Here is a 16345-nt window from a genome sequence, read left to right on the forward strand (position 1 = left end):
CTCGAATCAGTGAAGTGAACGGACCCTAAGATCATGTTTATTTAATCGATTTGAGTTTTATTACGGTAAAAAATTCTCAAAAATAGTTACATTTAATTTTTTTACTATAATAAAAAATTTTCACATAAAATTACATCTCAATTCAAATTAAAAATTCAAATTAGCGAACTAAACGGCCGTAATATAATCCGGGAGTGACGAGTGAGAGCGACGCGCCATTTTGACGTCTAGGAAAGGTCTCCTCCGAATGGAAAAAGAGGCAAGTGATGGAAGCAGAAAGGGAACGGGCAGTAGGCAAAGCCACACGCAAGCCCCAATTCGGGCAACGGGCAGCACCAAACAAACGCCTCCCTCTATTTCTCTCTCTACTGATGCCGAAGAAATGAAAGTTTGAAGAGAGAGAGAGAATTGAAACCCAAATTGATCTTTCAATATTTTCCCGCACCTCAGGCTCGGGTGTGTCTCTCTCTCTCTCTGTCCGAGCCTGAGGCTCGGAGTCCACGAATCTCCACCAAAACAAGGCTTTCGAGAAAAGCCAAGCCAAAGGGGAAAGGCCAAACCCGAAGAAAAATAATGGAACCAAAGGAAGAGAGAGAGAGCGAGGTTTTCTAGAGAGAGAAAGTAGACTGAGAGAGAGAGAGAGAGAGAGAGGTTTTCGAGAGAGAGATGGGTCAGATCGTGAGGAGGAAGAAGAAGGGGAGGCCGTCGAAGGCAGATCTGGCAAGACGGTCGGCGGCCGGCGAGTCTCCGGCGACGGCGGAACCGGAGATCAGGCGGAGCCACCGGCGACGGAATGTGAAGTACAACATCGACTATGACGACTACTTGGACGAGGACGACGAGGACGAGGAGGAGGACGAGCGGAGGAGGGAGAAGAAGCTCAAGCTCGTGGTCAAGCTCAGCCACGAGGAATCGGCGGGGAGGAATCCGACCGGTTCGCGTGGGGGACACGCGCCGGCGAGCGGCTCCGAGGACGAGGACGAAGACGAGGACGGCGCCAGCGAGAGGAATCGCAAGAAGAGGCGGATTAACGGCGGCGGCGACGATGAGGAGGAGGAACAAGACGACGTCGTTTGTCGCGGCGAAGACGACGATGAGGAGGAGGTACGTTTTTGGCTGAAAAACGCCGTCGTTTTGGTGGATCTGAGGGGCCACAGAGAGAGAGGGAGACAGAGAAAAGCTTCGTATTCTTTGAAAATGGATTTTGATGAACAACGGACGAGAGTGTCCAGCTCAGCTGATATCACTGAGATTTTTTCTTCCCCTTTTTTTTCGGATTTATTTTTATTTTTTTGCCTAATTCGTCCTAACTTCTGTATTACTCTCTCTATCCAAATCTAACTTTCTCTCTCTAGGCGCTCTCTCTCTCTCTCTCTGTGTCGGGAATTAGAGAGATACGGTTTCGTGAGTCAAACTGTCAAAGCACAAAATATAAAACTAAACCAACAACACATCCACAGATTCTGTTCCAGCCCCAATCCCCACCTTTCTCTCTCTCTCTCTCTCTCTCTCTCTCTCTCTATCCACATCTCTCTCTTTCTCTCTCTAACATACGTATTGTTGTCTGCCTTATCTGTCTGTCTCTGTCTCTGTCCCTTTCTAATGCCCTCATTTATCGCAGCCTTCAGCTTTAGGCATTTATGCTTACTGTGATATTTCTAGGCGCTCTCTCTCTCTCTCTCTGTGTCGGGAATTAGAGAGATACGGTTTCGTGAGTCAAACTGTCAAAGCACAAAATATAAAACTAAACCAACAACACATCCACAGATTCTGTTCCAGCCCCAATCCCCACCTTTCTCTCTCTCTCTCTCTCTCTCTCTCTCTCTATCCACATCTCTCTCTTTCTCTCTCTAACATACGTATTGTTGTCTGCCTTATCTGTCTGTCTCTGTCTCTGTCCCTTTCTAATGCCCTCATTTATCGCAGCCTTCAGCTTTAGGCATTTATGCTTACTGTGATATTTACATTTATTTTCGTCCTTCGTTTTGGGGACCTGTGGATTGTGACAGGAAAGGAGCCGAAAAGTGGACTCAAAGAGGCTCGACTCAGTTCCAGGTTCGTTTTGGTTTATGGTTTTTATTATTATTATTTTTTTAAAATCAGTTTTGGCTTTCACTTCCCTGGTGTCATTGTGAATTGGGATATGGTTTTTTGTTCTTTTGTTGTCCAAGGTGGGAATTGGATGTTGGGGTATTGAATTTTTTGTCTTGTTTTGTTTAGGGACGCCAACGGAGCCTCAGGCTGGAATCCCATTGCCTGAAAAGAAGACGTTGGAGTTGATTCTTGACAAGCTTCAAAAGTAATTCCCTTGCATTTTTGCATTTTTTTGCTTCAAAGCTTTAGAATTTTCTAATGTTAATATGGAAAACTGTGGCAGGAAAGACACTTATGGTGTATATGCAGAACCAGTTGATCCTGAGGAGGTGAGTAAAGAGTGATAATAGTGTCATGTTTGTGGAAGACAATATTTGTTACATTTTGAGGAGTGCGCTTATGTTTTGTTTCCCATTTTAGCTGCCTGACTATCATGATGTGATTGAGCATCCTATGGATTTCACTACTTTGAGGAGGAAGTTAGCAAATGGATCATATCCTACATTGGAACAATTTGAGGTGGGTGCAATGTTTTTGTTTCTTTCTAAGAGGATTTTGGTTTTTGGAGCATATGGTGATTTCAGTAATGTGGCTGGGGCCATTACTCTGTCTGAGTGAGATTTTCTTGGAAAGAACATTGTGGGGAATTTCCTGTCTTTTTTTTTTGTTTTTTGTTTTTTACACGCATCACCTTCTTTATAAAGTGAATATTCCAACTTTTGGAGAACTTCACGCCGGAAATTTTATGTGTTAAATTCTGCTCTCTGATTCCTTTTCATTCTGTGCCAAGGATCCATTAATGTCACTCTTTAGGAGACTCAGGCGAGTTATCAGCCATAATTTTGATGCATATATACTACTAACAACTTTAGTGGTCATTTTATTGGAGTCCAAACTGTCGGTTATATATAAGATTTAGTACGTTGTACAGTTTTTAGGTATGGAGTTAATATCAGTTGTATCAGTAATCTCGATCCAAGCTTGGTGTTTAAAATAAATAAAATAAAATTGATTTTATGGCCATTTTGGGTTTGGCTTTGTCATGCCTTTTGATGTTTGTTTTTACAAAGTTGAGGTCATATGTTTTTTGTAATTTTTCATGACTAATACTTCTTTCTCTGATATGTTTTATTTCTTCCGCTGCTCTTAGGTTACATTACATTTTGAAGGATATGTTTCTTCTCCAAGAAATTGTGTGTTCAGAAAGGATTAAATTTTAACTGGTCTTTCTGAATGCAGAGTGATGTTTTCTTGATATGCTCAAATGCAATGCAATACAATTCTCCGGAAACCATATACCATAAACAGGTATAGGGTCTTTTAAAAAAAAAAACTTGGATTTCTTTTCCTGCTTTCCCTTAATTGTATGTCACTTTTAATCCCTTTATTTATTTATTTTTTTTAAAGGCACGTGCTATCCAAGAGCAAGCAAAGAAGAAATTTGAGAAGTTGAGGATTCGCTATGAAAGCTCTGAGAAAGAGCTTAAATTAGCGCAGAAAATAAAATCAAACTCTACAGTCAAGAAGCAGATAAAAAAGCCTTTGTACCGAACATCACAGGAAACTGTGGGCTCTGATTTCTCCTCAGGTGCCACTCTTGCCACAGCTGGAGATGTACTAAATAGTTTGAATCCAACACAAGGTGGTGGCTCCGAGAGACCTGGAAATAATGATGGCCCTATTGAGGGTAATTCATCCTTGAATGATGCTAATCTAGAAAAGGCAGAAGAAAATTTATCAGGTACTAATTTTCTCTGCGAATTTGCAATTTTTTCTAATGGATTTCAGACCTTTTGATGTTTTCTTCCCTAATTATCAGTACTTATATATGGAAGCATCCAATGATGTGTTATTGTGTTGTATATTGCTAACTGTACTGTTGTTGAAGTCAGTCCTTTTGAACAATGCATTCTATGTTGTCATTGCATTGCTCTATTTGGTGCTAGCGTGGCCTTTTTTGTCTCATGCGCCCATTTTAATTGCTTGATTGATCTACCATTTTAGCAAAGGGCCTTCATTCAAAATTAGGAAGGAAACCAACTACTCTTGAAGACCGACGTTCTACCTTCAACATTTCCAATCAACCAGTTGTAAGATCAGAATCAGTATTTACGGCATTCGAGTCTGAAATCAAGCAGCTGGTTGCGGTAGGTGCAAGAATTTCTGCTATCCTTCTGTTTAACCTGGCTTCTGCAGTTATATGTGTATAAGCTTCTGCTTATGTGGTACTTATTTTAATGTTATCTCAAATTCTTTTGGGATCAGGTTGGGCTTCATGCAGAATATGCATATGCTAGAAGCCTGGCTCGTTTTGCTGCAACTCTCGGACCTATAGCTTGGAAAGTTGCCTCGCAGAGAATTGAACAGGCACTTCCTGCCGGGTGTAAATTCGGTCGAGGTTGGGTTGGAGAATACGAACCACTTCCAACTCCAGTATTATCGCTTGAAAATCATAGCCAAAAACAATGTGGTTTGGTTGCGAAGCATAATCCTACAGGAGAAATGAGGAAGGATGACAGAGCTTTTAAGACTCCAGTTCCTATCAAGGAACCAACTGTTGGTGGGCCTCTTTCGGAAGGAAGACAATCTTTGTTTCCTCCTTCTAGGGGGCCTCAAGCAGAAGTCAAACCATCTGCATTTAGCTCTACTGGTCCTCAATCCGAAACCAAAACATCTGGATTTAGCTCTACTGGGCCTCAATTAGAAACCAAACCGTCTGCATCTGGATTTAGCTCTACTGGGCCTCAATTAGAAACCAAACCATCTGCATTTATCTCTGCTGGAATGAAATCCACCGTCACTGTCAATGCCATTCATCGGCAATCAAATGTGCAATCAAGGAACTTCTCTAAGCCCGAGATTTATGTACCAAAACAAGTTGAGCTCAACTCTTTACCCACGGCTGGTCCAAAAAATGCTGACCATATTGCTAAAAAGAAAATCTTAAGAAATTCAGAAGCAGCGGCATCTAAGTTGAGAGATACAACACCAAGACATATGAATCTTCCACAAACTGTACCTTTCAAGTTGCCAGATAGTAATGGAGTTGTTTCTGGAAATGGAGGGCTGCCGAATGGGAAAGACACTAGGAATTCCTTGGACCGTCGAATGAGTAGTCCATCTGAGGGAAATCACATGGCCAAAGGAGGACTCCATTTTCCGCATGGACAGGAGCAGGGTGTAAGTGACCCAGTACAGTTGATGAAAATAATGGCCGAGAAGACACAGAAGCAACAAAAATCTTCAGATCAATCGACCGTTGATACTCAACAAGCCATGCCATCCATGCCGTCAGTAAAGAGAGATGACTTGAACAATGCTGCAGCTGCTGCTGCCCGTGCATGGATGTCCATCGGGGCTGGAGCATTTAAACAACCAAGTGAGAATCCAACTACACCTAAAAGTCAGATATCTGCGGATTCACTCTACAACCCAGCTAGGGAATCTCAATCACAAATTGCACGAATTCGTGGTGAATTTCCTGTGTCAGCTGCAATGCAATATCACCCTGAGAAGAACAATTTCCCAGTTCCAGCATTCTTCCCCCAACTTGCACGTTTTGGGAATGAAGCGCACTTCCAAAACCGACCTATAATGTTCCCTCAACTAGCTACAGCTGACTTGTCGAGGTTCCAGATGCAGTCCCCTTGGCGTGCTCTGAGCCCTCATTCCCAGCCAAGGCAGAAACAGGACACCCTTCCTCCGGACTTGAATATTGGCTTCCAGTCTCCAGGGTCTCCAGTGAAACAGTCGTCTGGTGTTATGGTCGAGTCTCAGCAGCCAGACCTTGCTTTACAACTCTGAACACAGGTGGGTACTCTGAGAAGTGGGGATAACTTTGATACAGATTGAGGTACTTGTTGATCCCAACACAGGACGTGGAATGTTTGGTTGTCGGTGCGTAAGTAGCATCGAGTGTGACAAATTCTCCGAGTTGATACAACAGAGAGATGTGCATTCAATAAAACGTTTTTGGAAGACTGCCGCTAATCTTGTTGTCGTTCTCGGGGGAGGTCACACAAGGTCCTGGTCATTGACGGCGATTTTTCAGTGGGGGAAGAGGAATAATTCTTTTCAGTCAGATGAGTTTGCTTGACATTGGATGATTGACCATTGATTTGCCCGACAATATAGTTCCAAGGGAAATTCGTGAATACATCTATTATGGTTGAGTCGACGATTACCGACTTTCAGCTGCACATATCAATGTCAAGAAGGGGTCGTATGAAGTTTAGAAGGATTATTGATTCTATAATGAGAATACACAAATTGTTTTGAAGCTCCTAATCCGGTAATTTATGCATAAAATCTAGTCGAGGCCTATGTACATTGTGACGGGTGGTTGAGGATTAGTTGCATAGATGTTAGTCACCTTTGGTTTTGATATGCCTTCATGAAAATTGCATTGATAATTCCACTTTATACTTGCTGTAGTGTACATGGGAAAATCTCTCATCTCAAATTGAAAATTTCAACTATTTCTCCTTATTTGATACCTTTTTTTTTTTTTTTTTCAATTTTTGTTTGCATTGCAAATCAATTCATCAAAACAAGTTTTTGCTTTCCCATAGGCCGTGTGCGACTCTCGACGGTGATTGGTCTTGCGTTTTAAACTAGACCAGTAGTCTCGTCTAAAGATTTACCTTGGTTTTGGAATATTTCTAGGCAATTATTAATGAAACAATCCAAAAAAAAAAAAAAAAAAAAAAAAAACCCCTATATTACCAAGAGCCATAAAATTGCAGGGTTATTAAAAAAAAAAAAAAAAAAAAAAAAGAGCAATGAAGTCGTATAAAATAAATCAAATAAAAAACTGACAAATCTTTTAGCGGCTGTAATGATTCTCTATGATAAAAAAGTTTATAGAAGAAAAATCGCACATTTCACACTTTCTCTGTCTTTTTAATCTTTTTAGGTGTCTTTTTAACCTCTCTATCAAACTTTAAATTGATGCTCACTTTATATAAGAAAATTTAAGGCAACTGAATTTATACGCATGAAATCCCAAGACTAACCTTAATGAGATAATTCTTTGAATTTGGAATGTACCCTTAATGAAATATTCCGTGAAATCTTCTTTGTGAGGCAATAATGGTTGGGGCAATAATTAGGCTTCATAACTTAACACTACTCCTTAAATTACACCGTCAACAAAATACAAATTTGGAGACTCAAAGTGCCAAAATTTCAAAAAGGATCTAAGTGTCAAGAATTCAAAAGCTTGAGTACTTGTGATGCAAATTTCCTTTTCTTATTTATTATTTATTTTTTTCCAAGTCTTCTGTTTCTTGTAGTTCATTCAAAAATAGAGAGAAACAATTCAAACAAGAAAGGATAGCAATGATCCAATAATTAATAGAAAGTGAGCCTCCAACATCATTACATCTTTTTACATATTTGTTGCTTTCTTAGTTGCATATTTTGCAGTGATCCAATTTTCATACTTCTTATATAGTAGTTAAAAACACATGGATTAAAATAATGGTTATATAAATCGTCAGAAAAAAAAGAAAAAAAAAAGATAAAAGAAATAAAAATAAAAGTGTGAAAAAAGATCTAAAGCAAAAGACGCGAAACAAAAAAACAGAAAAGAAAAAAACACCTTAAAAAAAATTTGTGCGAAATGTTATGCAACTGAAGCTGAAATTTATGCAACTGAAGCTGAAATTTATGAGGATCCCAGACAAAAGATGTTTATGTAAGGACAGATTTGAGAATAAATTAATTTAACAGGGTAATTAAAAAAATATTTTAAATAATCTTAAGAAAAATATTTAAATAAGACATATTTGAATATATATAAAAATCAAAGGTTAAAAGATGTAACAAGAAAAGATAAGGAAGAAAAAAAAGAAGAAAATGAGAGAAGCTAAAAAAAGAAAAGAAAAAGGGAAAAAAAAAAAAAAAAAAAAAGGGCAACGAAAAGGAGGGGGAAGGGGAAGGAAACGCCCACCCTAAAAAACGGATTGGCCCTTAGCATTTAGGTATGGATGATTGCATAGGTAAATGGGGCATAGATTTGTACATTTAAAAAAAAAAAAAACACACACACACACACAAACAATTGTTGCTGAATAATATTACTCAACTAAGCTTTACCTAATTCTGATATAAAAGGACACGTCTAATTATAGGAGGAAATGCAATGAGTATGTCCCCAATCCTTTCTTCTCATTATAATGTGTTACATTCTGCAATTGGTTCAAAACCAATAAAGATTATCACCAAAGATGTACATATCTAGAACTTCTCAGCAATATATGATGCCAAGATTAATTAACACATACAATTGGAAAGACACTATTGTCCCTGAGACCCAAGAATATGTAGGGTTTTGGCATGAGAGGCTCCGTATCAACCGTCTCTCTCCATCAGCCACTTGAAATGCACAAATGACTTGATTCAATTCACTTTTTCATAGTTTCCCTCCTAAAATCTTCAAGACTTTCTCATAGAAAGAAGGGCAAAAGAGACTCCAAATCCTTGCTTCTGCTTCTGCTTCTGCTTCGAATTCTCCTCGCGAGTTTTTAGAACGCAAACATCTCTGTCGCATATGTATTGTTTGGACTCCGAAGATTGCGGGGACTCAGAGAAGCACCCGAAGATGTTTGGGAGCAGAGCCATGGAGGTATTGACGCCTTAACAAGATTTTATCTATTTATGTTTTGGCTAAATGAATATTGATAAGCTTTCTCTTCTCATACCTATTTATATAGAATATGGTTATGAAAAGTCAATTTTGGTAGGTTTCTGATCTTTGACAATAACAAACGCTTTATTTCTAACATCAAAATCACGGAATTGTCAAAATAAGCAAACAAAAGCGTGTTTTGTTTGTGCTTTTGGTCCATGGCCGTAGGTGGATTGAAGCAAAAATAAGCTGCGTTTGACCCAACGGCACCACATATTTTCAGATATTTTGTTTCTCTGGCTAAAATAGGCTCAAGACCACAACTTTTAATTAAGTAGTTTTTTCTCATTGTTTGTGCATCCAATTGAATTTTAACATCTCATTTAATTGCTTTTATATTTGTAGTATCTAGTTAGGTTAATGTGGTAGCTAAGTTGATAAATTTAAATAACATGACAAATAATTAGTAAGGAAAAGTCATGCAAGGAGACAAAAAAAAAAAAAATAGGGGACAACAAATAATAGTGGAAAATTTTATATATTTGACATAGAATTAAATGGCAAATGCACATTTTATTTAATTCCACTATGTTTTAGTTGGATTACCATTGGCTAGTGTTTCTTGCAATCAACTTGATTCGTTTCACATCAAGCTATGAGCCAAGTCAAAAGCGTTAGTTTAGAAAATTGGCTACTTTATCTTTTCAACATTGGACACTTGTAATCCATATTAATAAATGTTTATATTGTGATTAATTAAATGCTGATTTAGGAACATGATAAATGAATCGACTTAGCCAAAAAATGCTTTCTAAAAAAAAAAAAAAAAGAAGAAATTGCATTAAATATTGCACCAAATATGAGAGTGCACTTTAAAATTAGTTTTTGATTCATCAATCATAGTTTATTTTCACTTCAATTTAAATTGAAAGTGTCAATTGCGCACACTTATTTTTATTTATTTTTAATAAGGTGTGCTTAATTTGAAGAAAATCAATTTCTATTTCATTATTTCCATTTTTTTTTATTGTTTGACTTTGATTGAGACCCCTTCCCCTTCATATAGCTAACCATCTATCATTGTAAACTGCGTTTTAATTTCAACGCAACTTTATGATATAAATAAGACTATCTGCAGTTACATTTACCATAACTAGGTGGACATGAAAATAGTAAAAGACATAAAGGAATATCCGGGACAAAAAAAAAAAAAAAATTATAAAATTCAAAATCCATTTGCCGCAAAAGTGGAATGAAGTCAATAAAGTAGTAAATTTACAATCAGCTTTGGTTACGTAATTATCTTAGTTGAATGGAAACCTTCAATTATTAATGAATAATATGAAGGGTCCTCCATATTAAATGGTATTCCATTCAATAAACTATGAACTTTTTGAGGTACAATTCTTGCCACTTATATGTGTACAACTATAGAAGCCACATCTCAAGCACAAGTGATCAAAACCATGAATGAGAAACTTCATAAATGATAGAAGTCCCCCATATTAAAATTTCCATTTTGTAGAGTCTTAAGCATTTGAGGTACTTATCACCACAAAACGTGATTGGTAATTATGTCTATTTTAAAGACTAATGCCCCCCATTTGGCTATTCCACTAAGACTAATGCCCCCTCACTATCTAAGAAAGGCTAGTCACATACCTAGTGAATGCTGAATTCTGGTCAAGGGCAATGTTTGATGATAGAAGTTGTTCACCAAGTAACTCAGTGGACTAGCGCCAACAGATGACTGAGAGTCATCCACTAACTTTGGCGACCAATGTCAACGAGTGATTAGTGGTCGGGCTACCGATGCAGGTGGATGGCCATGGTCACTTGCTGAGTGACTTCGACCATCGGTGACAAGTAAATCAGTCTCCCACTAGCTAGCTCCGGTGATCAATGTCAATCGTCAATGAGTGATTAGTGGTCGCTTGTTGACTTAGGCTACCAACGCCGGTAAATGACCATGGCCACAAACTGAATCACTTTTACTATTGGTGACAAGTCAGTCGGTCTCCAGTGATTGTGAAAACTAAAAAAGTGAACTATCTAAAGATATTGCATAGTGCATCATGAAGAAAATGCAAGTTAAGACTTCCAATTTTTAATTTGGTCATTTAGAAACCTAAATTTGATAATTCTTGGCAAAGCAGTCCATTTGATAACGGTTGCCAATTAATAGACCACGGTTAGGTCCCTAAAGAAATTTGAAAAGGTTAAGGATTCAATTTGCTAACCAACAAAAAATTTGGAGTGCATTCATATGTCATTTACATCCATTAATTGATGTACGCTAGTTTGGACCACTATTGCAACAAAATTTTTAAGTTTAGATTCCAATTTGTCAAAATTGTATGCTCATAATCCAAATTGTCAAATACTAATAAATTCAACTATTCAAGGTGCATGAGTGCAAGAAACCACTTAAATAGTAATGGTACACATTTGATAGGCGCATTCACCAAATTTTCCCTTTTTGATATCAATCAAGATGTTAGATTCAAATGAGACCCATTAATCAACACAAAAGGGCAATGTCAAGTTATCATATTATCATGTAATGAGGCCTTACTCTTCACGAAATCAAAAAAAAATGCACAACTCTTAAAATGGGTTTTTGTGTATATCCCAAACTCTGGCTTTTTACCACATTTTCCATGCCCAAAATTATATATATATATATATATATATAAAAGGCAAAACCACCCAATTTTTGCTGTCTCCCCACAGTAAAAAGTAAAGTGACAGAGGCCTTAACCTTTTCTGTATTGTAATTGTGTGTATAATTCACTATTAAAGCCTAAACAGTGAAGATTTTCTAAGAAAGAGGTGTCAAAAAGATCCCTGAATGAAAGGAGAAAAAGCGCGTAAAAAGGTAAGCCATTAGAACAAGGCCTTTCATCGCTGGCTTTTCCACCCTCCACACTTTTTTTTTTCTCTCTCCTAAATTTGCTCCTCTTTCTCTCTCTTATTCTCTCATTTCTTCTTTATTTTTTAATTCAATTTTCTCTCCCCTCCTATTCTTTTCTTTTTCTTTTTCCTTTTCTTACCTTCCAATCACCACCACCACCCTTTGCTTCTCACACCAGGCCCCCCGGGCCTCTCTCTCTCTCTCCTCTCTTTCTCACTCTTTCTCCATTTCTGAATTCCTCATTGTGGGTGTGTTTTTGTTCCCAAACAAAAACATATCCACAAGCGAAATTCATCATTTCCCGTTTTCCTTCCTTTGCTTGGACAACAAGAAACAAAAAAAAAACAAAAAAAAACCCCAAAAGAGTGCTTTGTTATTATTAATTATTAACAAGTGAAAAGGAAAAAAAGAAAAAGAGAGAGAAGAGATAGAGAGATGGTGAGGGGGAGAGGCAGGGAAAATTAAGGAAAAGAATGTGAAAATAAAAAAAATATTTATATATTTGCAGAAAAAGCAACAGGGGCCCACCCGAAACAAGCAAAAGCAACAAACAACGTTGTTTTATTTTTTTTATATATATCTTTTTTGGGTTTTATTAATTGTGTTGTGTCGTCTATTGGGGGTGGGTATGATCGGGAACAGCGGCGGAGCAGGGAGCGAGGGTGGAGCGTCGGGATCGAACGGTGAGGGGGCGTTGAAGAAGGGGCCATGGACGGCGACGGAGGACCAGGTTTTGATAGAGTACGTGAGGGCGCACGGGGAGGGGAACTGGAACGCGGTTCAGAAGCATTCTGGGCTGAACCGGTGCGGCAAGAGCTGTAGGCTCCGGTGGGCCAACCATCTGAGGCCCAATTTGAAGAAAGGGGCTTTCACGCCTGATGAGGAGAGGCTCATTCTTGAACTCCATGCCAAGTATGGCAACAAATGGGCTCGCATGGCGGCCCAGGTAACAGCACACTCGTCTAGTTATTGTTGTCGTTGTACTATTTTACTACTCTGTTTGATTTTTTTTTCATTGTTCTGTGTCTTTTGTTGGTTGTTTTTTTGGTTCGTTCTTTGTGGGTTTTTTGTTTTTTGTGTTTTTTTGGAGGGTATCTCTACATTGCATTTTTGTTTTTGGGTTTTTGAATTACGATTCAATGGTTTTTTTTTAATTTTTTTTTTTAATTTTTTGTGGGGGGTCTGGAAATGGTTTTTGGCTTATCTACTAGCTTACCTATTCTCTTTCAGGCCCCACAATAATAATAATAATAATAATAATAATAATAATAATAATAATAATAATAATAAATAATGTCTAAGTAGTTGTGTTCTTTGCTGTTACTTGGGAGCCAAGCATGTTCGGTAACTTTTTTTTTTTTTTTTTTTTTTTGAAAAATGGAAAATGTGTTACTAAGGCCACAAGGCATAATGTTCCCATTCAATTGAATACACCATTTCTGCTTTTTCTGCTTTTTGAAGAACAACTTTTTTGCTTTTTTTTTTTCTACCCGTCATGTTCTTTATACATCGAGTTAATAATTTAAGTTTTACAGTTAATTTTATGTGAAAGAAAATGTTGTAGTAAAAAAGTTTAAATTTGAATTTTTATAAGAGAAAATACTGTAACAAAAAAGTTTGAGTTGTAATTTGAGACGTGGAAAAAAAAAATCACTTCATGAGTTAATGTTCCCAGACGCCAGTTTTTTAGCTGTGTTTCATGTTTTCTGAATTATGAACATTTTAGGACTCTAGTTTGCCCGTGTTGGGCTTGCCCTTTTCGGCATTGTTGAGAACAAATCTTTTACTTGGTGCGTTTTTCTGTTCTTTTCTGCTCTGTAAAAACAAAACAAAACAAAACGAAACGAAACAAAACAAGCTCTACTTGCGTCTCTTTTGCCCAGGTACATTACAACACAAACTAGTACTTTTCTTGGTTCCTCCTCTTTCCATTTTCTTTATTCAGTTAGGCCTAACGTTCGAGTTTTCATGTCAGACAATATTTTTGGTTCTCAAATTCTCTGCTTTTGTCACTTGAGTTTTCAAGTCTCTCTCGTGCCTTGTCAATTCTAAACATGCACGTACAAAACATTGAAAATGATCCAAATTTCGAAAAAAAAAATAGTTTCATGACACATGTTGGTAACTTCTTCGGACTAAAAAAGCAGAAACAAAACAGTCGTTACAGTTTTTCGAACTTATAGAGTTTTGACATGCGTTCATGATAAAATTTTTCATAATGCGTATCCTGATTGTCATTCCAATTATCTTCTTTTGCTTGTTATTTCATACTTGTTGATAACTTGTTAGGCGTAACATGACAGTCACTTTAGTTTTTCAAAACTTATAAAATTTCTATACTTGTTGATAACTTGTTAAGCGTGACATGACAATCATTTTAGTTTTTCGAAATATACAGAATTTTGACAAATGCGCATTCGTGATAAAGCTTTTACATTTCATGATGTGTATCATAACTGTTCTTTTGTTTTTTCTCTTTTGCTTGTAATTTCTATACTTTTCATGTCTTAGTTACCTGGAAGAACAGACAACGAAATCAAGAACTATTGGAACACAAGAGTGAAGAGACGCAAACGCCAAGGCCTACCTCTTTATCCGAGTGATATTCAGCTATCTCAGAACAACCCCACAACCCCACCAAGCAATTCAATCACACCAACAACCCCCACAACTCCCACTTTTCCATTCCAAAACCACTCCCCAATCCCATTCTCCCCAACCCCACCACCACACTCCCCCTTATCCTCTCCACTCCAATCCAACCCGACCTTAACCTCTCCCCACCTCTTTGAGCCCCACTCCTACCCTTTCTCAAGCTCTTTCACCTTCCACCGCCCCGTCCCCGTCCTTGGGACCCCGCTCCGTTTCAAGTCCTATCCGCAATGCTCCTCTTCCGTGCCGCCCACGCAGTTGAGTGACGCCTCCTGTTTTCAGTTTCCGATGAGTTTTAACCCCCCTGCTTTGTCGCAATCCGTCGGATCCCAGTTCGAGTCTGGCCCGATGTGTTCGGTCAAGTCGGAGCTCCCTTCAAGCCAATTCCCCCAAATGCTGCAGCGGCAGCAGCAGCAGCAGCAGCAGCCCCCGATTGCGGGTGATGACAAAGGGGAGCAGCAGCAGCAGCAGCAGCCCCAGATTGCGTGTGATGACAAGGTGACTACGAGCGAGAAGAATAGCGGATTGTTGGAGGACCTTTTGGAGAACCTGTTGGAGGAAGCTCAGAGGTCTGTTGAGAGCTCTTCAGGTGAATTTTTAGTACACACACACACACACATTTTAATTGCTAGGTATGTTCTTTGTTTCTTAAAACTGACACTGCTTTTAGTAGTTTGATTGGTTTTATTATTGCTAGGTATGTTCTTTGTTTCTTAAAACTGACACTGAAAAACTTCCTTGTTGATTGTTTTTTAATCAGTCAGACATTGCCACGTAAAATTATCTCAACCCTGGTGTCATAATCTGTTAATTTCATAGTTAACATGTGAATCTATGATTGGTTAAAAACTAGCGTTGACACATGACGTCTCTCAATAGTAATAACAAAGCATTCTTTCCAATGCATGAGCAGAAGTGGTGGCAAAGGAAGAGCCTAAAGAGCAGATGAATTCCTTGCCAGAAGACCTGTCGAAGCTGTTAAATTTTTCCCCCAACACCCTGCAACATGTCCCGCATTGGTACAGCGATAGCGGGGAAATCCCCAGCAGTCAATCCTTAGGTGTAACGAACGATAATAATCTTAGTCTCGACATGCAACATTTAGCTTCATTCTTCCCTGTCGCAGCCTCTGCAACAACATCAGAATATGCCCAAAGTCAAACCCCTGCCTCTTGGGACACCTTTCCTGGTATTTGCAAAGGGTGGTTCAAACATACATGAATGTCAAACCGAATATATTTTAATGAAATAAATTGAATTGTTTTGTTCTTTTGAGTAGTACTGAGGTGGTATGTTTTGTTTGATCTTTCTCTCAATTTAGTGTTGATACCGGGATTTGTTTTTCACAGCTAGTTCCATCTAAATCTAAATCTTCTTTATTTACTACTATTACTAATACTAAAGCAATGCAGAAGTGGAGTTATACTAATAAGAGTGAAACTTAATTATGCTAGGAGAAATATATGATATGGTATGAAAAAAATACTCTTGCCGTCAAATCTATATCAGATTCTGTTAGTTTTACGTACAGACGAGTTTTTAATGATTATCTTTCCATCGATGGTCACCTCCAAATATAGAAATATGATGACGTGACTTGATAAGAATTCAATTTCATTTATTTTCATTAATTTTTTTGGTCATCTATTCAATTTATTACAACTATCAAAATAATATATATTGTGGCGTGCACTACTGAGAGGGTAATCCTACCACAGAAAGCTCCTTTCTTGTGTTAGTGGTTTTTGATAAAATTGAAGCTTCTCTTACTTTAGGTAGGACCAAAAGCTTTACAAACTATTTTGAGTGAATCTAGAACCTACTATGCTTTGCACATGTGATTAGTCGCATCAAAGGCAGCTGCATTATTACTTGTTGTACTTAATTACGCAATATTTTCCAAAATGGCATTGTTCATCCATTACCTTAAAATATATGTATTCTCGAATTACAGCTTGCTTATAATTGTAAACGTTGAATTGATACTTAAAAGGACCCTCAGTCACAACACTGCCATTTGTGGATTGTGATTTTGTGCTTTCTGAATCATCTTT

At 38.0% G+C, this 16345-nt stretch overlaps 2 protein-coding genes across 2 annotated transcripts; both read left to right on the top strand.

Moving 5' to 3' along the window:
• The first annotated feature begins 299 nt into the window (after positions 1–299).
• On the top strand, positions 300–6521 carry LOC21391478. Its single transcript, XM_010098597.2, has 9 exons — positions 300–1104; positions 2010–2055; positions 2221–2299; positions 2378–2423; positions 2515–2613; positions 3334–3402; positions 3502–3835; positions 4099–4241; positions 4360–6521. The coding sequence occupies exons 1-9, from the start codon at positions 667–669 to the stop codon at positions 5896–5898; spliced, it is 2793 nt and encodes a 930-aa protein (XP_010096899.1). The 5' UTR covers positions 300–666; the 3' UTR covers positions 5899–6521.
• A 5489-nt stretch (positions 6522–12010) lies between these two features.
• LOC21391480 (transcription factor MYB97) lies at positions 12011–15619 on the top strand. The gene is made up of 3 exons (XM_010098599.2): positions 12011–12585; positions 14151–14880; positions 15205–15619. The coding sequence occupies exons 1-3, from the start codon at positions 12268–12270 to the stop codon at positions 15510–15512; spliced, it is 1356 nt and encodes a 451-aa protein (XP_010096901.1). The 5' UTR covers positions 12011–12267; the 3' UTR covers positions 15513–15619.
• The last annotated feature ends 726 nt before the right edge of the window (positions 15620–16345 follow it).

The sequence above is a fragment of the Morus notabilis genome, unplaced genomic scaffold (assembly GCF_000414095.1).
Source record: "Morus notabilis unplaced genomic scaffold, ASM41409v2 Scaffold1652, whole genome shotgun sequence".
In the NCBI taxonomy this organism is placed as follows: domain Eukaryota; kingdom Viridiplantae; phylum Streptophyta; class Magnoliopsida; order Rosales; family Moraceae; genus Morus; species Morus notabilis.